At 43.1% G+C, this 24,856-nt stretch overlaps 1 protein-coding gene across 1 annotated transcript in view; it reads right to left on the bottom strand.

Annotated features, from left to right (window-relative positions):
* Positions 1–24,856, bottom strand: part of CHRNA6 (cholinergic receptor nicotinic alpha 6 subunit) — a 219,466-nt gene that overhangs the window by 42,028 nt on the left and 152,582 nt on the right. The window contains exon 3 of the mRNA XM_078677527.1: positions 2,182–2,226. Coding sequence (XP_078533653.1) covers positions 2,182–2,226 — 45 coding nt within the window. The remainder of the gene's footprint in view (positions 1–2,181; positions 2,227–24,856) is intronic.

The following is a 24,856-nucleotide window of genomic DNA, read 5'->3' as shown; positions in this document are numbered from 1 at the left end:
ACAATTACAATACAATACAAAACAATAACCAGGTGTCATGAACACACAAAGGTTTGCTGAATCATTAACACAGAGAAGACACGCAAATGGTGTAATGAATAAGCTCCGTACCTCATATACCAATAAGAGGCACCCATAGGGGCATCTTCTTTTGTCTCTGAAAGGGTTTCCTAAAACTCTAACCAAAACATAACAAACAGTGGTAAAGCCACTAGGTCTGGCATTGGCTGTCAGCTTTTTGCTTTTGTCAAAGATTGTTTTGTTTTTCATGTTTTTTGCAAAGCTTTATTGTTGGGGAAACTGTTCGGCCTTCGCCAAACTAAAAAGAATGACTGTTCGCACTCAGTGGAGCTACTTTCTTGAAGATGTGATCCATGTGAAAGGACAGAATGCTTTGACTCACAATGAAGTTATCAATCTACAACAAGATCAATATACCTGGGACAATTAATAAATTTAACAGACATGAGTATAAATCACTCAGGTTCCAATATGGCGCCACCGTTCAACGTAGGAACGTATCCCTGTGCGCATGCGCGATCAATCACGTCACCGGACCCTCGCCGGCAAGCTTTAAATACAAACGCCAGCAAGAGCGCGGTGTTCCTGGGATGATACATGGTCCTGGTTCCGTAATGTACGGTGAGGAGTCGGGGGTTTAGATGGATGCATGAAGCGGTAGTATTATATAGGCAGTCACATTAAGTGACGTCGTAACTAGCGATTGATAAAGAAATCGAGAAGTTGAGTGGTGTGCATTACGTTCGGGTGCCTTGAGCCCCACATATGGTAAATGGCACGCTGATGACGTTATGCATTTGGCCCTGAGAGCCTTGAATCTTCCTGGATCACACCCGGTGAGGGTTGCCTGGGGCCCCATGTCCTCAAAATACCACTGCATAACATACCATTGTATAACAGAAATTAGCGCTGCTGTTGAACCTCGATTCCTAAGTGCTGGCTGTTTCAAAAAATTTCAAAAAATTCTTTTTCACTTCCCATAGATTGATATCTCAATCGTTTTTAAGCGAATCGGAGTGTGATTCGGTCAGCCGGTACGAGATGCCCATGCTGGCCTGGGGTAATTATAGAGAATTATAGTTATATTTGTAACCATTACTCAATTGTGGAGACCTAATAATTTACATTGACCATGGGGTGTGTCTCTGGTTTTTTAATTTCTCGACTCAACAGTGTCCAGAAAGGATGTTCCAAAAATTGGTGCAGTGACCGAGTGTTGAATACCCTGATGAATCTGCCGAAATTATTGGGGCAGTGAAACATGTCGGTATCAGGTACTGGTAGGCGATATTAAGCTACCAACCTACTTTTTTAACTCATCAGTACACACTAAAACGAAGAATAAAGTAATTGAGTGGGTGTGTCTGTTGATTTTATGTCACTCTGTCCTTTATGAGTTAATGTTGTAAAACTCTTGATTTTGCACCTTTACACGCATTTCATTTTATGTGTTGTACCTAGTTTGTTTTATTTTGGGACTGGAAGGCAACCGATGATGAGAAAGGGGCATTGAGTTGGTAACATCTGCCAACATCCCCGAGGGTTGTTCGCCCGTGAGGTGCCTTCCGCTCCACCACACATTTTTTCTTAGTTTTGTGCACATGTGGTTGAGTGTGGATACATGTACTGCCGGTAAAGAAGGCAGACATTTGTTGGACATTGTCCTGGACACTGTTTGAGTTGAGAACTCAGTAACCTGTTTGGAACAATAGTTTATGGGGACAATAAGACATTAGAGGATCTATACCCCACTGCGATAGATAGCAGGGGTTTACTCTGGTATGTTTGAAAAAATACAACCTGAGTGATTTATACTCATGTCTGTTAAATTTATTAATTGTCCCAGGTATAGGGATCTTGTTGTAGATTGATTGCTTAGAGTGGAGGGCGATCCCTTATATACCTTTCCGTTCCCTCTTGGCTCCTTTTTGTTACTATATCACAATGAAGTTAGCCAATAGCAGGAGAGGGCTGAAGCTTTTCCCTATGGTGTATGTGTATTGGGCGGAAGCAAAATGTGAATGACACAATAACAGACCAATGGATGCAGACGGTTAGCTGAAAGTCCTGTTATTAAGTATGTTATACGTATAACTTTATAACTATTTCTGCCAATTGATTATTCAGATTATTATCACAATAAAAAGGTATGCTACTTACATGACGTAACCAGAGGTTGGTTTCCAAAATCTGATTAACTTCATCCTTGAAATAAAACATAAGTTTTTGTTTTATTTTTTATAGGCACGAAAAGAGCATTCATAATTTACTTAATTTGCTTCAGTGACATCATGGTTCATCATAAAGTGCTTTATATTCGAGTGCTATTTCCTTTTGGTACACACATGGATTTCTCGAAAGGCTTTATAACATTTTTTAACTTAAATTCGTTATTTTCTTTAAATTGTTTTAAACAGTTGTGTGTGTCTGCAGTTTCAATGATTTCTTAACTCAGCATTTCTCGCAATAACCCACCAGAATATATAAATGAATAAAAATAATTACATTGCAGGCACACTTTTGTTATGTCTTATTTTTACATTTATTTTGTTTTTGTGAGATGTAGCAGAACAGCTTGTATACATTGCAATTACATCAAACAATTCAGGCCATAATTGTATTCGACCAATGAATTTAACATCATAACTCAAATCATTCTTCATAAAAAGAAAAAATCTTTCTTATCTATTACATATCAAATTAGCTTTCCTAATTTTTCCTAATTCTATCCACTTTATATGTGCTCCCCATTTTTTTTGCATACATGATTTCATGAGTATGAACTCTGTATCTGATTTCCAATTCACCAGTGTAGGAGGATGGAGAGCTATCTATAGTTACCCCCAACTTTTTGCCTAGTGTTTAGCTGGTTTTCGACTTAGTTGGCATGGGATCCTGCTAAGCAGGGCCCCAGGCTATCTGCTCTCATTGTCAAATGGACTCCAGGTACATCTCTAATTAGATGTTGGGTCACCTTTGTGAGCCCCTGTATAGTGTACCATAGGTACCCAGGGCATAGGTGCATCCAAGGCCTACCAGGGGCTGCAGCATGAATTATGCCACCCCTGGCTGGCCAGCCAAATTGACACAACTGGCTGATCACTCAGCTGGGGCAAGGTCGTGTAATCACCCCTTGCTTAGGTATAGTATTCCTATACCTACCATTATATATAGACACATATATACCTATAAGTCACTCCTATGGCAGGCCTTAACAATCCTGGAGGCAGAGTGCTTGGTTTTATATGAGATGGTGCTCTAGCATGAGCTGAGCCTGTCTGCAGCTTTCAGAACCATGTCCTTATAGCTGTTCTATGATATAGCCATACCATATACTCTTAAGTGCATTATAATCATAATCCTCGCGGTTAATGATAACTTTGGTTTGGCTTTATCAAAACATGTCGTGTAAGGTTTCATACGCTTTGGAATACTACCCCCGCCAGTTCTGGGGGCGGGGGTAGCATTCCACCCTTCTAGAGGGAGAAGATATGTAGTTGTAGCTTTACCTGGTTAAAGTAAACAGAGCCTCAGCATCACAAAATGGATGCTGCTGCCACAGACACAAGTCTGACCTCCTGCAGCTGGGAGCCCTTCCAGCAAGGGAGGCTTGGACAATAGGTTTCCTGCCTTGGGAGGTGCAGGCACCTACCCAGACAGGCTATAGTGTATTGGGGCTGGGTGGGTTAAAAGGAATGAGACACTGCCTGGGGCACACAAGGTGCTCCATGCATAGTCCGGTTCAAACCAGTTTCTGGGGCACTCCAGCCCCAGCTCAGGCGCGAAACTGGACAAAGGGAAAGGGGTGTAACCACCCCTTTTCCCGGTCCCACCCATAGGAGGGACCTAGCAGGTAATACAGCCCCTTTAATTCATATAAAGCTAGGAGCTGAGTCTAGAGACTTTAGATTATTCTGAACTGAAACTCTGACACAAAACTCTGGACCTTCGACATTCTACTGCAACTAGAAGACTGAAGAATCTCCCCTGTGGTCAAGGAGTGACGACCCTGTGCAAACAGGCACCACCTAGCGAATTGCCAGTTTGCTTTGTTGCTGCTCCTGAAGGATCCCGAGAACCCTGCTTCACAGGACTGGGCTTCAAGACTTCTCCAACTCCGACCCACACCTCCAGCAAAGCTGAGACCCGTGGGGGACACGAGAGACGTGGGACCGGACACCTGGCTATTTTGCTCTTTGCTAAACTGTGCAGCTTCTGAGGCGTCCTCAAAGTTGTGCATTGGGACTTGAGAAGCCCCAACACCGAGTCATAAGTGCACCGAAGCTCAGCCCTCCACCTCTTGGGTTGCTCCTGCTTTCCTGCAAAAGGGAAGCTCCACAGACCTTGCTGGTCTGTACAAGAAGCCGATCTTCACATCCTGCGTGAGTTGCCTTTGCCAAGGCTTGTTTACTCCAAACCCAGAAGCCGACACCGCCAACAGCGAGATCCTTTGTGGGACATTTTCGTAACCAGCTCCTGGTCATCGTTGACGCCTCCTGGTCCACGTGGCTGCAGAGACAAGCTTCATGACATCACCTGATTGCATCTCGACATCGCCTGGTTCCTTCCTGGTTCCTTCCCGGTCACTGGCTAGTGACCCAGACTCTGTCCCCTCTGCCTTCATGTTCTTCAATTCCTCGATCCACCCTTGGATCCAGCCGGACATCTTCCTCCTGGTCACCTACAGCATCTTCTTGCAGCTCTCCATAGGATTCGATGATGAAACCCGACGCAACTTGACACCTGGGTGAGGTAACTCGAGTACTCCGGTGCTCCCGTGGGTAATAACTATGCAAGTGTCCTGCTTTAACTGGGTTTTCCCGTAGTCCACACGGAAGGTCCGAAATAAACTAGTTTCTAAACTTTACGTTCCCATTTGAAGTCTAAGAGAACCAGCGTTATGTTATGTTATGTTATGTTAATTAAAATTTATAAAGCGCACATACGCCCATGGGCTGTGTGTTTAGACACTGCACACGCACCCTGTGGGACTCCTGCTTCCTAACCTTTGGTTACTCCCTGTAGCCCCACCAATTTCCAAGGCCATAGGCCTGTTCACCTGTCCTAAAGTGATTCTTATACCACTTCTTTAGTATATGGTTTACGAGGCCCTTAGAGCAGAATTGTAATTGTGCAACTTAACGTATGCTTATTAAGTTACTTGTGCTGTATCTCAAACTCTGACCTCATAAAGAGTACAGAGGGGTTGTGTTAGAAATAAATACATATATATTTTATATATACCTTGTGTGGTGTCCTTTCATTTGATATTCAAGGGGTTATTATTGATAAAACAATTGGCTTCTCATGCTCTCTGAAGTGTTAGCCTAAGACTGCTTTGTCCATGCTACTACCTGGATAGCTGGTCTATAAGGTTGACTTTACAACTATCACCATAAGGGTTGTTTGAACTGGTGCAAGGTGCTCACTAGAATAGTGAACATCATATACCAGGCCAACTTCTCACAACCAGAACTAATAAACTTGTCACTAATATGGAAATAAACTCTAGTTGGTGCTGCATCGTCATTTCTAAAGAGGAAAGTGTAATGCCAAACAATGCACCATACGCATCCAGAGAAACATTGAGTTTCAACCTTTGGCTAACTTCAGCAAAAATATTGTGCCAGAATGTTGTTAGACAAGTGCATATAAACATCATATGAAGCCAATTCCCAATAGCCAATAGCCTAATTACACCTGAAACATCTAGATTCTGCCCCTGGATACATTTGATCGATTTTGGATGAAGTATATATGAAAGCATCCACTTGCTGAAAAAAGCCATTCTCCTTAGTTTGGCAGTTCGTCCCGCCTTGTAACTTAATCTATTGTAAAACTGCCACTGAGAGCTATCGAGTTTACACCCAGTAGGGGCTATGGCCTCCCCCATGTGTTTTCTATAATCCTCCTGCTGAAGATGCCACGTGGAGAAACGCCACCGGAAAGGTTGCCACCCTTTGTCTAGCCAAATGTCTACCGCAACCGGAGAATGGTCTTAGAGCCCCCATGGTAATATAACTGCTGATTTCACTCTACCGACTGCTGCGCGGGGGACGAGCACATAGTCCAATCTAGAAAAGGACTTATGAACTGCGGAAAGATATGTATATTCCCGATCATGGGTATGAAGGTATCGCCAAGCATCTACCCAGCCCATCCCCCTTACCATGTCGCCTAGTTTAGTGGGCGTGTCTCTGCTACCTGTCCACCCCCTGGTCTATAGCGATCCATCCGACCATTCATAACATCGTTCCAGTCACCCCCAATCACCGCTATTGCCTTAGGAATTTCTGCCCACACCGCAAACAACTTTTCCACTAGCAACCACTGCAGTGGGGGCGGGGCATACACACTCCCCAGCACGAGGGGCTCCTCACCAAGCATCCCTTTAATAAATATGTACCGGCCTTGCGGGTCAACCCACTGCTTCGAGTGGACGTAGGACAACCTGCGATGCACCAGAATGGCCACCTCCCTGGACCCCCTAGCAAACCCAGCATGATAAACCTGTTGGTATCCGTAGCGCTGTAAGCTAAGTGTTTTGTTGCCTAGTAAATGCGTTTGTTGCAGTAGCAGGATATCCGCTCTTTCCCATTTCCCCAACCGCAAAACTGCCCCTCTCTTCACCTTATCAAGCACTCCCCGCACATTCCAGCTAAGAATCTGCATGGACGCCCTGGGAATCCTCAGCCTGGTTCCTTCAACCGCCATCTAAGGGGATGCATGTCAAGAGCCCAATAGACGGGCCTAGAGGACGTATACACACCAAGTGTTGAGACCTCATATTTATCTTGCAGATCAGACCAGCCCCCCCCTCAACTCCCACCCCCCCAAAAAAACACCCACCCCCATACCTCAAAAAATGCTGAAGTACCTGTCGCGGCCTAAGCAACCCCTGATCCCAAACGCAGGACCTGAGGCCGTCCACACCAATGGATCCCCAATAAACTACCCATTCACCCAACTCCCCCCCCCAACAAGCCTGAAGCCCAGGGAAGTGGTCTGCTCCTTAACTACCCCCCACCCAATCCCCCAATGCCCCATATCCTCACATTCACTGTCATTTAGTTGTCGCAATTGCCCCTCTCAGTCCTGCGGCCACTCAGGCAGAGTGTCCCTTACACTTACACCCACAGGGGTATATGCACACCAATGTTCCATCTCTCACCGGTTGAATGTTCATGGATCTGTGATCAGATTCTCCGGGGCAACCGCTCCACCGCCCGTGGCAGCCCCCGGAGAGGAACGCCTCCTGGATCTGGACCTCCAATTCCCTCTACTCTGCGAGCCCCGGGCAGTCTGTGCCTGTGATCCGCTCAAGGAGGAGTCTGAGTCATGGCCCGGTGGCGTATGTGCCTTCACCTTCACCGTTTCATCCGTCCAATGGAACACTTCCCCCGGGGTGTCAAAGAAGTGGGCACGAGATTGAAACACCACCCGCAGGCGGGCCGGATAAAGCAAGGCATAGGGGAGCTTAAGCTCGCCTTGGCCGCAGTAAACGACTACCTCTGCTGTTGGACAAGCCTGGTATAGTCCGGAAATATCAGGATTCTTTGATTCTCACACATGAGAGATTTCTTCGCCCTTGCCTCTCGTAGAATGGTATCGCGATCATTATAATTCAATAGCTTGGCTATCACAGGCCTGGGGCGGGCCACCACTGGCGGCTTCTGTACCAGAGCCCGATGGGCCCGCTCAATCACGAAGCATCGTGATAGAGATTCGGGAGGGAGCCAACTCTCCAGCCCCTGGGTCAGGAAGCGCTCCATGTTGCCCTTCTCGCAGCCCTCCGGGAGCCCCACAAATCTAAGGTTGTTTCGCCGGGCCCGCCCTTCCGCATCTTCCACTCTAAGGGCCAGCCCCTTCTGGACACTCTCCATGTCGGTCACTTTGCGCTTAAGGGTCGCCACATCATCTTCCACCCCCGAAATCCTGGTTTCGGGCTCCGTGATGTGAGCCACAGTGTTCCGTAGGTCTTGACGCAATAAAGTGACATCCGCACCCACGGCACCTATTTTCGCGTCAAGCATATCCCTTGACTGGGTTATCGCCGCCATCAACGCCGCGTTATCAGGTCCCTGGCTGTGCTGGCCCCCAGCGGCTCCAGCTCCACCACTCGGCCCGTGTACTTGTCAATGGGCCCCTGTTTCGTGGACCCTCCACCACTCCCGCCACTGGTCATTGTGTTTGGCGGCCGGGGACACACTCCACCAGGATCAGCCACCTGTATACCCGGATTTCGCCTCCTATATCGCCGGTGGGCACTGTGTGTTAGGACCCCCGGTGCCTCTCCAGTCCGGTTGCCTTATCGCTCCCCCAAGGTCCTGGAAACTGTGCGTCTGAGCTGCGCACTGGCCACACTCTGCAGGAATGTCCCTCACCAGGCCTTACGCTGCCGGGCAACTGACCACGGCCACTATTTGATGCTCAGAGCACTCACACTACAGCTGCCCACACCAAGGCCTGCTGGCTTAGTCCGGTGCATGGGCTGTCCACTCGGATATCGCGTGGCGCCGGTCTTCAGTGGCGCCACCAGTCACTGGGCCTCACTACGCAATAGCCCTTGCACCACGGGCCAAAAGGAAAGTTCGCCGCCACTTGGTGGGCCTTAGGGACTCCTCTGAAGGCACTGGCTGTTTCACCAACGTGGCCCCATGTCTCGGGTATACATGGGACCCACGCCAAAACCAGCTCTCCTCAGGACCTCCGACTACCTCTGGCAAGCCCCACTGCTGGTCGTGCACACCCCCATGGCACCCTCCGGAGGCCGACCTGCCCCCCGATCACCTGCTGATGTTGTCCGCCGTCAGGGCGCCTCTTCAGATAGCGCCAAACTCCAACTCCCGGCTATGCCCTGGTCACTAGGCCTCGCTGTGGGAAGGCTCCAGCCCCACTCGCCCGGATTGCGCGCTCCACCCTCCAGCAATGTCCCACCATCAGCCGGGCAACCACAGCAGGGGGCCTCCGATGATTCCAGGAGCGTTTCGGCCTTCCAGCACCTCCCCGCGGCACTCTGCCGCGCGCTGCCGCCCCCGCGCTCCCGGGCAGCGCGAAACTTGAGGCCCCCGCTGCACTTGCCCGGACCAGGCCGCAATTCGGTCCTCCGCTCCTCACGTCGACCGTGGCCCCCAGAGCTCCGCGAACGGCACCGGAGCACAGCTGCTCAGTCCAGGGCACCGCGCCGTCCTCTATGGCAGCGGGATCAGGAGGGGAGACAGGATAATAGGCGGATAAGTGGCGGGCTCGACGGAGCTCTTCTAAGCTACGTCCGCCATTACGGCCTGCTTAGCCACGCCCCAAGAGAAAACCATTTTGATCATTATGAATGACCGAAGGGACTACTACTGCAAGACGATTAGCTAAGATTTTCATGAACAGCTTATAGTCACAATTAAGGACGCTGATTGGGCAATACAAGTTTACATCTTTTTCTGACTTGCCCTTCTTCAAAAAGTTAGCAATTACTTATTCCGTAGCCAGAAAATACACCCCCCACCAAAACTATGTTGAACAGTTTTGGACTTGGCCCTTTTTGCAGGGTCATCGCCAAAACCTTTTGCCTTTTTCCTAGCCTTTTCTCTGACATGGTGTTGGTGGTTTTAGGCCTCTGGGCACTATAGCACTGCTGTCCAGTGTAAAGTGCACGAGCTCTCTGTGTTACATTTGATAAGATTGGTCTACAGCTGGTTGACGTATTTCATTTACCTGTCAGTCCCTTGTAAAGTGGTATCTCATATACCCAGGGCTGGTAAATTAAATGCTACTGGTGGGCTTGCAGCGCTGATTGCACCACCCACCAAAGTAGCCTTTCAAACCTATTTCAGGCCACTGCCACTGCAGGACCTGTGCGTGCAGTGTCACTGCCGCTGTGACGTGGCACCTAAAGTGTGTGCCATGTCTGTGACCCCCCTTTTCCTGCATGTCAGTCACCCCTAAGGTAGGCCCTAGCTAGCCCTATGAGCAGGGTGCATTGTAGGTAAAAGCTAGGACATGTACATTAAGTGTGTGACATATCCTGGTAGTGACAAACAGCCATTTTGGTTTCTCACTACTGTTGGGCTGCCCTCCCATAGGAATGCATTGGGGATACCCTGATAAATATTTCAGTGGTAAATCCTGATATGAGAGGAGCAGCGTGGTCAAGTTTAGTATATTTGGAGTTGTCATAATAAATGCTGCACAATGCTGTGCGCAGATTTATTATAACTATTTTAGAAATGTCAATTTTAGAAGTTGGCATTTCTTTGTGCTATTTTTCTGCCTGCCTGATGTGAATTGCATGTTTGGCTTGTGAGTGACAGGGGCTGGGAGGTGTGTGTGGCTCCAGGAGGGACAGGGCGAGTCAGCACTAGGCTGAATGGGACATCTGTATTGGGAGTAGTGGGAGGAGTAATCCCCTGACCATGAATGGGTCTGTGCCTAGCCTGTAAAATGCTGGCTCCATCCCATGTGGTGTGTCTGATTACCGGGCCCCCACCTGACAAAGTGGAAGAGGAGCTAGGAAAACAAAGTGTTCCAATGCCCCCCTGAACCAGTTGCATCTTGTTCCCCCTAGCCCTGTGCTGCAGAAAAAAGAGAATCTGGGTATAAGTATAGGGGCTGTGACCCCATGTTTTGTGTGCTTGTTCCTGAACCTGCTGGGGCTTGCTGCTGCTAGGGCCCGGGAGGAACTGCCATGATGGCTTGCCGCCCTGGGCCCAGGATTGCCCCCTAAATCTCTAAAGTCGTTATGGTGCTTCTTGCGCCCTCTGAGTGCTTTCTTTTAATTTTCCCAGAAGAGGAAAGCCTTGGCTTCGCAGCACGGAGCTGCAGCCCCTTTTAGAGAGAATTCGAGCACCAGGGACTCCCCTGTGATGCCTCGGGGGGGGCTGGTGCACACACCGCATTCTTTTCATACCGAGCAGGAACCCACCCCGCTTTATGGATATTGACAAGGCGGTGCCCACGCCGCATTCACCTTTTGCTTTGTGGGTGCCTACCCCACATTGATGATTTTATTTTGGAGAGTGGGTGCCCACCCCGCTCTCACGCTATTTTAAATAATGGTGCCCATCCCGCTTTTATGGTGTCTTTTGCGTGTGCCCACACGCATTGATTATTTTCAGGCTGTTGCTCACCCCGTGTCCTGCTGCCAAGAATCACCACCACGGCCCGATCAAAACCGGAAGCCATGCACTACTGCCTGACGGTGGGCGGGGCCGCGAGACGCAAGCAGGAGCCCGCTGGAAAGGAGGACAAGTGCTGCGGTAGGTCAACGGGGCTCCCGTGGCGAAGGGAGAGCCCCAGTGTTGCTGCACAGACAGAGGGAGTCCCAGCGAAGGAGAGAGAGTCCCCGAGGAGTGGGGGCTCTTCTGAGCATGCCACCCGGGACCAGAGTCCCCAACCAAATAGCCCGGGTTTATGGCCCTGAGGCACTGTGAGTGCCAGTCTGTTTGTTTTTACAGCTGCACCGCAATTGCGAGCAGCTGCATCAAGTGGGCTATTTTGTTTTCTGAGAGTCCCAGAGAGGGGCTTAGATGGCACGTGTAGTGCCAGTGCCATATTTCCCATGTTGGGGGCACTGTTTTTTGAAGAGCCCCAGTGGGGGCCCGAGGGCACAGTCGTGCCTGGGCCCCCTTACTTTTTTCACAGCTGTGCCGCACCAGCGCGGGCAGCTACAACGTTTGGCAGCATGTTGATAGCATGTTGACAAATATATTCTAAAGTTATTGCATCACTAGTCTTTAATGAACATGGGCTTATCCCTGGTTCTAGCATCTCTAGCCACATATATATGATTTCAAGACTTTAAGACAGATCGGAACAAGAACGTATTCCATTAGTGATATCCTTTGGATGTAGAAAATGCATTACATCACATGCAATATTCATTTTTCAGGCATATTCTTGAAAAGAGACTATTTCAGCAATAGTGAATTGAGGCAGAGTAGAATATGCACATTTCGGCAACTGGTTCCAAGTGTACAAATTGGGAAGCTATTTGGTCTATTGAGGCCAGGTAGAAATGCCTGTTATCTACAACAATAAACTCAAATTGGAGCAATCTTTAAAAATGTTTTATTTGTTACTAGGATGATGGCCTAAGTGTTTCATATAAACATCAATCTCATGGCAGTTTTTGCTGATGTTATTGATTTATTTTCAAGTGGTTAATGCTACCAAAGGTTATACAATTATCTCAGCAGTTTGGGTATATCTCTGGGTATTCCTTTCACGTTACCAAAACAAAATTATTGAGGACAGGATTGTCACTTTTACAGCCTTCCTACATAGTTTAAACCTTGACTTTTAAAGATAGTGAGCAAAATGGTTTATTATATGATGTGGTAGTGCCACATCATCATGTAATTTAGGCAAAATTCTGTATTAGGTCCAATCAATTTCGTTTGTAAATCCTTAGCTCAGTCCTAGGTAGTAGGGGCTCCAAGCAGTCAGGCTTTATCAAAGGAAACAGTATAACGCATTAAGAAGCACCAAAACAGATGAACAAGAAGAAAATGCATCACTATAAAATCCCAACACCATTTTATAAAAATAGATTGTGTTCATATCTTTAAATAGATACATCAATTACTAAATTCCACTGGAGAGTTCTGGAGATATTAATTTTTAAAGCAATGATAAATCACAGCTTTTCACTAACTGCTATAAATTGTTGTAATCAAGAGTGACTCTCAGTTTAGGTTTAGCCACAATATGTGAGTTGAAAATGGCTATAAGGGCACTCTTTTTTGGGGTCAAACTCCAATAATGAGCAAGTCGCAGCGACCAGTCAGGTCCAGTAGAACAGTTACCTCTTGGCTTAAGCAACTCCAGTCCACTTGTAGGTCCTAGGGACAAAACACTATAAAAGTCAATGAAACACCATAGATGTCAATAGAGTGGTCCTGATAAAAGGCATGCAGGATGCTGAAAATGCTCACAGATGCTGATGATGCTGAGCCGGAGTCGGTGGTCCTCCTGTGTCCACCCCTTGGTTTAAGAACACTTGGCAATTTTGGCATCAGGGGTTTATGTCCCACGAAGTCCAGTACACAACCCCTTGCCACTGGTCTAGCAGTCTCTGATTACATCAAAACAGCAGTCCCTTTTAACCTGCAATAACTTCCGTGTTGAACTCTGATGAACTCCCAGGGTTCAGCAGACTTGAGTGCAATTTTTGAGGGCTGGGATTTGGTCTTCCCAGGCTGCCACCCTTGCATCCAGCAGTGTCAGTCTTCTTGGTGCTGGGCTGTCAAAGGAGTGGCATTCTCAGCTTTTGTGGCCCTGTGGCTGTAACACAGGCAGCCAACTGCCTATTGGAGTTACCTTCTCTGTCTGAGGCTTGGGGACAACTTTTCCATGAGTGGGACACCACAGGCACAGTCCTTTCTTTTCTAGCCTAATATACAGCAAATACAGTTGTGCCTTTGGTGCAGCCTCTCATTGCTGGGTCCAACAGGGCAGTCCTTCTTCAGTTCTCTCTCCAGTACAGATGTTATTTGAGGTCTGCATGCCAGGGCTGCCACTTTTATACCCACTACAAGTTTAGGGGATTTGGTGACTAATAGCCAATGGGATACCAGGTCCCTTCCTGTCTGATGATGAGTTCCTGTAAAGTGTGGCATATAGCTAACCCGGAATGCACTGTTCTGCTCACTTCCAACATGGCAGAACCCTTCTCCTGGTGTGTGGTGTGCCCTCGCCCAACCCAGCCTAAACCAGAGGCTTGGCTACCTGGGGAAAACCAGTTTAACAACAGCTCCTCCTTCTCTGCCCAAGATGCCAGCCTGTCTGCTAAAGCAAAACAGCAGCCCCTTCCATGCATGACTACCATTTGCCCTTCAAAGCAGCTTCCCCTTTCAAGCTCGCCTTTTGGGCTCAAACCCACTCTGGCCTCACTGCCCAGAGGGAGGTTAATTCTCTTCCCTGGCAGGTCTTTTGTTTGTCATTCTCAACTCTCAGTGGAGAGCAGAAGGTTTTCTCAACTGCAGCAGCTTGTGTGCAACTGTAAATGTCTACTGGAAACTTTGGGTAACAAAGTGGGACATTTCTAAAGTTGACATTTGTGTTGACATTTGTGCAAAGGCTACATTAAATTCCACTTGAGTAACAAGTCTGGTTTAATGCAAAGATTTGTTTGATACCTTGATGTACCATATTCAGTTTTCTCATTTGAAAGTAAGTAATGCTGAGTTGTCAGCATGTAACTCCATACACAGCGAAAATGACAATGCAGGATTTTTACTAGAAGGAAATGTAATGTTAAGAAACACATATCCTTCTTTTGTAATATAATGGATCACTGACATAATATCGACGACACAAATATCGAGATACACAAATATCGAGTCAAAAATATCGATTGACAAAATATCGACTCCCTATCTTCAAACAGGTAAGTACCAAAATATCGACTCCAAAATATCGACTTACAAAAATATAGACTGTCAAAATATCGATTTTTTAAAATGTCTTAAAAGTAAGTTAAAACTAATATAGTAATAAATATATTTAATATAAACTTAGAAATAATTATTAAAAAAATATAATTTTAATAAATAATTTATATAATAAAAAAAATTATATCACCAAAAATTACACACACATATATATATATATATATATATATATATATATATATATATATATATATATATATATATATATATATATATATATATATATATATATATATATATATATATATATATATATTTAAACATATTATTAAATAAACATATATAACATTTTAGAAAATGTTTAAAATTTATTGTTACAACTATAGTGAGTTCAACATTAGCAAAAGTGTTGGATAGCGTAGAGGTAAAATTTACTACTCCCACTCCAGTGGGTGCAACAGTAGGGAAAGCGCTGGATAGCGTAGAGGTTAAAATTACTATTCCCACTCCAGGGATGTATGACGTTACAACGCATACTTTTACAACGCCTACCATTACAACAAAACTTTTACAACGCAAAAACTTTTACAACGCATACATTTACAACGCAAGATTTTACAACGCATATACCTTTACAACGCATACCATTACAACATAAGTATTGGTAAGTATATAATAATTTTTTGAATATAAATTAATAAAAAATATTATAATATAATTTAATATAATTTAATTTTATTAAATAAATGTAATTTAAATGTAATTTTACTTTATTTTTACAAAGTACCCCTGTACCCCAAAAACCCAAAACTGACCCTGAACCCTAAAAATACCCCTTTACCCATAAACTGAAAACTGACCCTGAACCCTAAAAATACCCCTTTACCCGAAAACTGAAAACTGACCCTGAACCCTAAAAATACCCCTTTACCCAAAAACTGAAAACTGACCCTGAACCCTAAAAATACCCCTTTACCTACAAACTGAAAACTGACCCTGAACCCTAAAAATACCCCTTTACCCCAAAAACTGAAAACTGACCCTGAACCCTAAAAATACCCCTTTACCCAAAAACTGAAAACTGACCCTGAACCCTAAAAATACCCCTTTACCTACAAACTGAAAACTGACCCTGAACCCTAAAAATACCCCTTTACCCCAAAAACTGAAAACTGACCCTGAACCCTAAAAATACCCCTTTACCCAAAAACTGAAAACTGACCCTGAACCCTAAAAATACCCCTTTACCTACAAACTGAAAACTGACCCTGAACCCTAAAAATACCCCTTTACCCAAAAACTGAAAACTGACCCTGAACCCTAAAAATACCCCTTTACCCAAAAACTGAAAACTGACCCTGAACCCTAAAAATACCCCTTTACCCAAAAACTGAAAACTGACCCTGAACCCTAAAAATACCCCTTTACCTACAAACTGAAAACTGACCCTGAACCCTAAAAATACCCCTTTACCCCAAAAACTGAAAACTGACCCTGAACCCTAAAAATACCCCTTTACCCAAAAACTGAAAACTGACCCTGAACCCTAAAAATACCCCTTTACCCAAAAACTGACAACTGACCCTGAACCCTAAAATTAAAATATTTATCAATTAATCAATTATAATTAATTACCAATAATATTTTAATTAATTACCAATTAATAATTAATTAACAATTAATTTTTTTAAAATATCAATAAATAAATTAACATATTCAATTAATTATAATTAAATTACTTCCCACCCTATTCCCCTATAAACCCACAACCCGCTACAGAAAATAAATTACTAAAATTAAAATATTTATCAATTAATCAATTATAATTAATTACCAATTATATTTTAATTAATTACCAATTAATAATTAATTAACAATTAATTCTAAATTATTATCAATAAATAAATTAACATATTTAATTAATTATAATTAAATTACTTCCCACCCTATTCCCCTATAAACCCACAACCCGCTACAGAAAATAAATTACTAAAATTAAAATATTTATCAATTAATCAATTATAATTAATTACCAATTATATTTTAATTAATTACCAATTAATAATTAATTAACAATTAATTCTAAATATATATCAATAAATAAATTAACATATTTAATTAATTAGAATTAAATTACTTCCCACCCTATTCCCCTATAAACCCACAACCCGCTACAGACTTATATTACACAAAAAATAAAAATTATTATTAACTTACCTTAAATTCGATATTTTTGTTGTCTATATTATGTCTAGTCGATATTATGTCCATTCTATATTTTTGATTCGATATTATGTCCATTCTATTCGATATTAATTTTCTCTAGTCGATATTTTTGTTGTCTATATTATGTCTAGTCGATATTATGTCCATTCTATATTTTTTACTCGATATTCTGTCCAGTCGAAATAATTGACTCGATATTATGACTGTACACCAATATAATGCACCCTGCCTTTAGGGCTTAGTAGGCCTGCATCAGAGGAGACATAGATATTAACAAGTAAGGTTTGGGCTTTGCCATTGGTTTAAACAGCAAAGTCCAGTTAGCAACTTAAAACTGTTTTGCCAGCTAACAATGGCTACAAGAAAACATCACTGGCAGAAATAAACACAGATTAAAACCATTCCAATGAAAATAATTAAGATTTCCAATGATTCACAGGTGATTTAAGAGCCACCCACTGCATAACATACCAGCGGGTTACAAACGGACAGTAAAACATAAAGTGCAAGTCTACATTTAGCAAATTTAAACTCCTTAAAACACAAAATGCAGAAAGATTAGAGTGGAATGTTGATTGCTGGGGCAGAGTAGTATGGATACTGTGTCAAAATGCCCCAGTGGAAAGTTAAGGATGCAGCGAATAGATGGAAGGCAAAATCTGGTCAGAAGGGATTTTTCCCACAGATTTGTAACCCAGTACCAATACGATTTAGTTTCCTAGGTAGTCCTGTGTAGTGTCTTGTGCTTGTTGTAGAATCTTAACAGTATTAAAACACTATGGTTCTATGATCACAGTAAAGGATTACAAATGAGACAATTGACAGTCTGACTGAGAAGCTGTAACTGCCCTGCTTTGATGGTCCAGGTTATGAAGAATAAACTACAGTTTACCTTGAATGCAGCATGTCCTTTTCTCTTTACGACACGCTTTTGATGGTGACGAGGGCTGGGCCATCAACAAGAACCCACGAAGGCAGCGATAATTATTTGATGAAGAGCGTAATTTAATGTGGTGGGTTAGAGGATCTCTGCATGCCGAAAGAGTAAGGAGAGACTGTCTAATAACTGTCCGCTGCATGCGGAACCCATAAAAATTGTAGTGACCAGGGCGGGAAGGCACAAAAATGAATCTGGGGATTTGAAACGCATGAAGAAGGTTTGCGTTCCAGCAACCGTTGGAGTCACATGTACGATATTGAGAACGTGTAGATGTACAGATGCTAGAGGCACGTTTGCGTTCCACCGTTGAAACGCATATGAAAGGATCACGTCGTAATGCTTCCCTGGCAAGAAGGGATTAGCGAACGTCCGAAATCCTTCTATTAGCGTCACAGAGGAACTAAGGGAGCGTATAATAAAGGGAGCGGCTGAATGCTCCTTTGTGAAACAAGGCAAACACGCTTGCTGGTTATATTAAAAGGCACATCACGAAGGAAAAGTTACGCTGATGTGCACAGCATATGAAGAATTCTAAGTAAAAAGACAAGGAATAAAGTCAATATCCTGCATTCTATTTCAGCACTGAAATACAAAATTCTTGTCATTATTTAATTCAAGAATATTTACATTTTTTCTTGACATCTATATATTGACATTTGTAAAAAGTACATTTAAGTTTGTTGCTATTTATTTAACGTTTACAGTGCTGCCATCTGGTTGACTTTCCTAATAGTGCATTAAAAAAATTAGTTTTACTAGAAGATGTGGCATATCTACACATACTTTTTTTTTTACTATTTCTTATTAAATAAAATGCAGAGTGTTGTAGCTCCGCCACCTTTCTTAGAAACACCTGGTGACCCACCCATCAAATGGAAACAGTGGTATGATGGATTTGAGACTTACCTGGGGGCAATTGGTGCGAGAAGATTTCGGCCGGAAAGGAGAAAATACCTACTTTTATATTCTTTAGGTTATGAAGGTAGAAACATTCTTAAACACCTTCCTGCGATTCCTGTAGATGAAGCCAATCCTCTTGATGAATATCAACAAACATTGAAAAAATTACAAACTAGGTTTGACGTTCAACCTAGCGTTGTTATGCTCCATCACAATTTTTTGGGGAGAAAATAACAGTCTGGTGAAGATGTGGATACATATATTACAGCACTTAGACGACTGATAGCAGATTGCCAATTTGAAAACTTTTCGGAACAACTAGTTCGTGACCAGTTCATTTGTCATTGTACTGATAAGAATATAAAACAGAAACTGTTGTCTTTAGGTAATCCTACTTTGGAAGAATCTATCAAAGTTGGCAAAAGTATTGAAACGTCTCAACTGTCTGCTAAGGAATTAGAAGAGAAGAAGAATGAGCCGGTGTCTACTCTTAAAATGAAAGGCGCTAAAGGTGATGAAAACAAAAGTCATGATAAACAACACTTCTAACAATCAGAATTCTTTCTTTTCAAGAAATAATGTTTGTTTTAGATGTGGTTACAAACCACATTTTGGGGGGACTAGGTGTCCTGCCAAGTTTGCAACATGTAAGAATTGTAATAGAATAGGACACTTTGCAAAAGTATGTCAAACTGGAAAAAATACTGTACGGTCTAAACCTGCACAGGTGAAGTGTGTCATAGAACAAAATATCCAAGACGAAGATGAAGATAGTGTAACAAAGGATCTGAGCAATATGGTTGTAGTTGTAAGGGAGGATGGAGTTATTGTGGGGGATCCAAAACTGTGCGTAGATCCTTACGTTGATATTGTAGTTGGGGATTGAACACTCCTTGTTGATTCTGGTGCTCGAATCTCAATGATCACTTTAGAGTTGTACAAAAAAACTTGGCCTTGCAGACCTTTGTTACCTCCTGATCGTAAAGCAGTATCATATGAAGGACGTGAAATTGACTTGTCTGATTATATCGAAGATATCTTAGAGTACAAAGGTAGAAAGATTGCCGGGAAAATCTATGTGGCACACAAAGGGCTAAATATACTAGGATGGTTCCATCAAGGTTTATTTGGGATGATACTAAGACCGGGAACTAAAGAACAGGTTCTAGCTATAAGAGAACATCCTGACCTTGAGAGTCTTGTGAATGATTTTCCTCATCTGTTCTCAGGAGAGCTGGGAAAAATCAAAGTCTTTCAACATGAGATTAAAGTAAAGGAAGGGGCTTGTCCTATAAAACATAAATTGAGAAATGTTCCTTTTAGTATAAGACAGGATTTGGAGAAAGAATTAGACTCTTTGTGCACTAAAGGAATAATCAAACCTGTGGAGTCATCTTTATGGTTATCTCCTTTAGTAATAGCACGCAAGCAAAATGGCGAACTTAGAGTATGTGTTGATCTTCGTTGTTTGAACAAGGAGATATGGGTAGATTCTCATCCACTCCCTAACATGAATGAAATGTTAGCTACTCTCAAAGATGCAAATGTTTTCACAAAACTAGACCTGGCATCAGCCTACCATCAGGTTGAGTTAGCTCCGCAATCAAGATGCCTCACTGAGTTTGTATCACCATTTGGTACGTTTCAATATGTACGAATGCTTTTCGGGCTTCAGTGTTTCAGCGTCTGATATCCAAAATTTTGAAGGGGGTCAATGGTTTGTCTGTTTTTCAAGACGATGTTCTTATTTTTGCTCCTGACAATGATACACATGACAATATTCTTAGAGAAGTTCTTTCCAGTTTTCAAAAAAATGGTGTAGTCTTACGTAGAGATAAATGTGTTTTCAGAGCAAAAGAAGTTGAATATTTGGGACATTTGGTGAATGAAAATGGTATTTTTCCAAAAGCGAGTTTGGTTGACTCCATTGTCAAATCTAAAGCTCCTTCTGATAAAGCTACGTTGAAGTCTTTTCTAGAGGTATGTGAGTTTTATTCACGTTTTATTCCTGATTTTGCCAGCAAGCTAAGACCATTGTCCAGAATGTTGATGAAAGGAGCAGTGTTTGAATGGAATCAAGATTGTCAAGGAATGTTTGAATGGGTTAAGCAACAACTAGTTTCTCCAAAAGTTCTCAAACATTATGATCCATCTCTCACTTGTACCCTTACAGTAGATGCAAGTAATGTAGGTTTGGGGGCAGTCCTTTCTCAACGAAAAGGAAACAAAGTTAGGACTAAAGGCTATGCATCTAGAGTTCTATCGATCTCAGAAAGTAAGTATTCTGTTATCAAAAAAGAGTTATTGGCATGCTGGTGGGCTGTCATGAAATTTAAGTATTTTATTTGGGGAAGGAAATTCTGTCTTCAAACAGATCACAAACCTTTAGTTTTTATTCTAAGTGGGAAAAATGTTAGGTTTTCTACTCCAAGAATTTCACGTCTATCCTCTAAACTTCTTCAATTTGACTCTTCAGTAGAGTACATTCCTGGATCAAAAAATAATTGTGCAGATTTTTTGCCCCGTTCTTCTGAAACCATAGAATTTGAGGAAGACATTAGACAAGAAGATAGAGAATATTTTATGGTTGCGGCTGTGGATGTACCACATTTATGTGCAGTATCAGAAGAAAAATGGCGTAGTGCACTTATGGATGATGCTTCGTTAGTTCAGGTCATGAAATACGTTGAAAAAGGTGGCCTAAAGAAAGGAATCTATCTTTTGACTTTAAAACTTTCTTACAAGTAGTAGAGGAACTAACAATTGAGGATGGCCTTTTGTTTAGAGAGGATACACTTGTGCCTCCCTTCACATTGAGAGCAGGTTTAATCAAGAATGCTCATGAGGGACATCTTGGTGCAACATTGACTATAAAAAGGATAAGGATATCATTTTGGTGGCCGTCAATGGACAATCTTGTAGATGATTATGTCAAGGCATGTGTAATTTGCTCAAGATGTGATAAAACAGTCAAATTACGTAATCCACCTTTAACCCCTATTGAAATGCCATCTACACCATGGGTAAAACTAGGATTAGATGTAGTAGGCCCTTTTCATGCTCTTGATTCATCCTCTAGATTTGGGTTAGTTCTCATTGACTATTACTTTAAGTGGCCTGAGATTAAGTTTGCAAGAGAGGTTACTACTAAGACAGTGATTGAGTTTCTAAATTATGTTTTTTTTAAAGAAGGATATCCTGAATTCTTGATAACAGATAATGGTCCACAGTTTGTAAGTTCAGAATTTGAGAATTTCCTGGAAAATTGTAGCATTAAACATCTCAAAAGTTCACTATATCATCCTCAAACCAATGGCTTGGTTGAACGTAGTTGGATGAATGTATACAATGGGGTATTGCAAACAAATGTCTAGTTGCTAATTCGGTGAGGAGTATGTTATGGTTTTACCGTACAACTCCTCACTCAACTACAGGTGTATCACCTTTTGAGCTATTACGTGGTCGAAGGGCTGCCGCTATTTCATGTCCTGCGTGGATGAACAAATGGGTAAAGGGTGCACAATGGTCTGATGAAAGTGTTAGGAAACAAGTCAAATTGGTTCAGAACAAACAAAAATTGTATTATGATAAAAAGAAGAGAGTAAAAGATGTTGATCTAAAACCAGGTGATTTAGCTTGTATAAAGAAACCTGTACATGTACAGAAAGGATCATCTAAAATTGGTTCTCCAATTAAGGTACTTGATGTGAAAGGTAGTGCTGTAAAACTCAGCAATGGGCAGTGGTGGGATAAATCTGTTTTAGTTAAGAGAACTGTCCAACCTTTCATCTTAAATAACAGTACCATTAATGTGGAGGAAAAAAGTGTAAATACATTCAGATCTATTCCTAGGAATGGTAGTAATAAAACTTTAAATTCAGATTGTACCGGGGAGCTTTCCCTGAGGCGTAGTACACGTGTTAAGCAGATTCCTTTTAGATATAGGAAGTAATATTCTTTCTTGATTCATATAGCTGTATTCCTTTATGATTGTTTTTTTATATTTTGTTTTTTTCATGTGTTTTCTTTAATTGTATTTATTATTTCAATATTGTTAGTAACACTTTTATTTTATTAAGGAAAGACCCATGTAGTGTCTTGGGCTTGTTGTAGAATCTTAACTGTATTCAAACACTATGGTCCTATGATGACAGTAATGGATTCCAAATAAGACAGTTGACAGTCTGACTGAAAAGCTGTAACTGCCCTGCTTTGATGGTCCAGCTTATGAAGAATAAACAACAGTTTACCTTGAATGCAGCGTGTCCTTTTCTCTTTACGACATCTTGGTGTTCAGGTTGTCTCTTATAATCAGTTTGTCTAATTCCTCCCCTTCTCTTATCACAGTTATACGTACCTTGACGTTTTTTAACACAGGGGTTCACTTCTTTAGTGATGGATAAGTGCTGGGTGATCATACACCAAATATAATGGTTCAGATAATTTGGAGTCCAGGTCAAGTTTGCCCATGAACTCAATACACTTTTCTATGAGGATTAGGGGGTCATTAGGTGTAATAGACATAATACGTCATGGTTAGCATATAAAAAAGTCAGAAGGTAAATTGTATTAGGCAGCATATTTTGACCACGAGTAATTAAAAAGGTTTGAGGTTATTAATATACAATAAAAAGAAAATAGGGGCCATAACGCACCCCTGTCTGACCCCTCTGTTAACGGGGAACAGCCAAGTACATTCCCCCTCCCTCTTTGGATCTTACTGAAGCTGAAGTGCCAATGTGTAAAGCATGATGGAACCCAACAAGTGAGGAGTCCTTGCCCATTTTTAGGAGCAGCTCCCATATTTTAGTCCTATTCACCTGAAAGTACAGAAAAATGCTATTCAGCCACCTCCTATATTCTTCTATGTGGAGATCTCTGCACTGCCTGCAGAGCCTCCAGACCTGTGACTATACGTTTTAGTATAAATGTTTCTGAGACAGAGGGGAGTAGCTGGATGAAGGGAGAAGTAAGGAGGGGGTTAAGGGAGTGACCTGCTCCCGCCCACAAAGAGTAAACCAATTTGTATTCACAAACTGCACTTCTAAAGGTACCACAGCCAAAAAGGACCCAAAACAGTCAGAAATGTACTCCACCACAGAGCTAGAATAAGCCCAGCACCCCTTCTAACCAACCACTGATACAGCAACACCCTCCAACAGAGAATAATGTAGGTAGGGGCTTAAAATAAACCCATAGGAAATTATGTTTTTGGGGGAAGCTATCCCGTTGGGGCATTCCACAAGTTCTCTTAAAAACGTTAACACTCCTCCAAACAGATACTTGGATGCAGGTAAAACAGGGAGCAGGGACCCACCTCTCTCTCTCGAGAAAGAGAGTAACAACAACCAAAGGCCTGAAGCAGGGCTATGTGCTGGCGCCCACCTTATTCAATTTATTTATGACAGATCTACCTCAGACAGCAACTCCCACATGCCGAGGCTGATGAGCACATTGTCCAACATCCTGTACGTGATGACATAATTCTGCTTAGCCACACAGCAGTTGGCATGGCAGACCAGTGCCGGGTCGCACATTGTGCCTAGACAGGTGGTGTTAGATTCTTTCCCCTGTCTTACTCCGGAGATTTTCAAGACTCTGGCTCTTCAAATCAAATCTGGGTCTCCGGCAGACCCGCTTAAGCCAGTAATGTTTAGAGACGTGATACTCTCTAACCCAGTTCACGACCTGATCAACATCTCGCTTACTTCTGGCCAGGTGCCTTCGAAGTGGAAGCAGGCAGTAATAATGCCCATTCTGAAGAAGCCATCTCTCGACCCTAGTAAATCGGAGAACTATAGACCTATCTCGCTTCTCCCGTGGCCAGCTAAAGTCGCGGAGGTGCATGTTAACACCGCCCTCTCTGACCATCTATCGCGTACTAATGTTCTGGATGTTACACAGAACGGTTTTCGAGCTGGCCACAGCACGGAGACAGCACTCCTATTTATGGTCGAGCACTTGCGGGCAGTGCTTGATGCAGGTCAAACGGCGGCGCTTATCCTGTTAGATCTGAGCGCCGCCTTTGACACTGTCTCGCATGAGATCCTCCTGCAGCGCCTTGAGGAGGCAGGCGTGACTGGCACAGCACTTCAGTGGTTCCGATCGTTTCTAGCGGATCGCTCCTTCTGTGTGGCTGCCCCGCCCTACCAGTCCAAATTTCATCCTTTGATGCTTGGGGTCCCGCAGGGGTCCTCGCTGAGCCCCACGTTGTTCAATATATACGTGAGGCTGCTGGCTGAGGTTGTAAAGCTCTGTGGTATGACCATGGTGTCATACGCAGATGATACTCAGCTAGCGGTCACGATCAGCGGGGACTCCGAGGCGGAAGCCCCAAGATTCAGGGACGGACTTCGGGCGGTGGCCAGTTGGATGACGTCCAACT

This window comes from Lissotriton helveticus, chromosome 2_1, assembly GCF_964261635.1.
Source record: "Lissotriton helveticus chromosome 2_1, aLisHel1.1, whole genome shotgun sequence".
NCBI classification, from domain to species: domain Eukaryota; kingdom Metazoa; phylum Chordata; class Amphibia; order Caudata; family Salamandridae; genus Lissotriton; species Lissotriton helveticus.
This window is presented reverse-complemented; position numbering and strand designations above follow the sequence as displayed.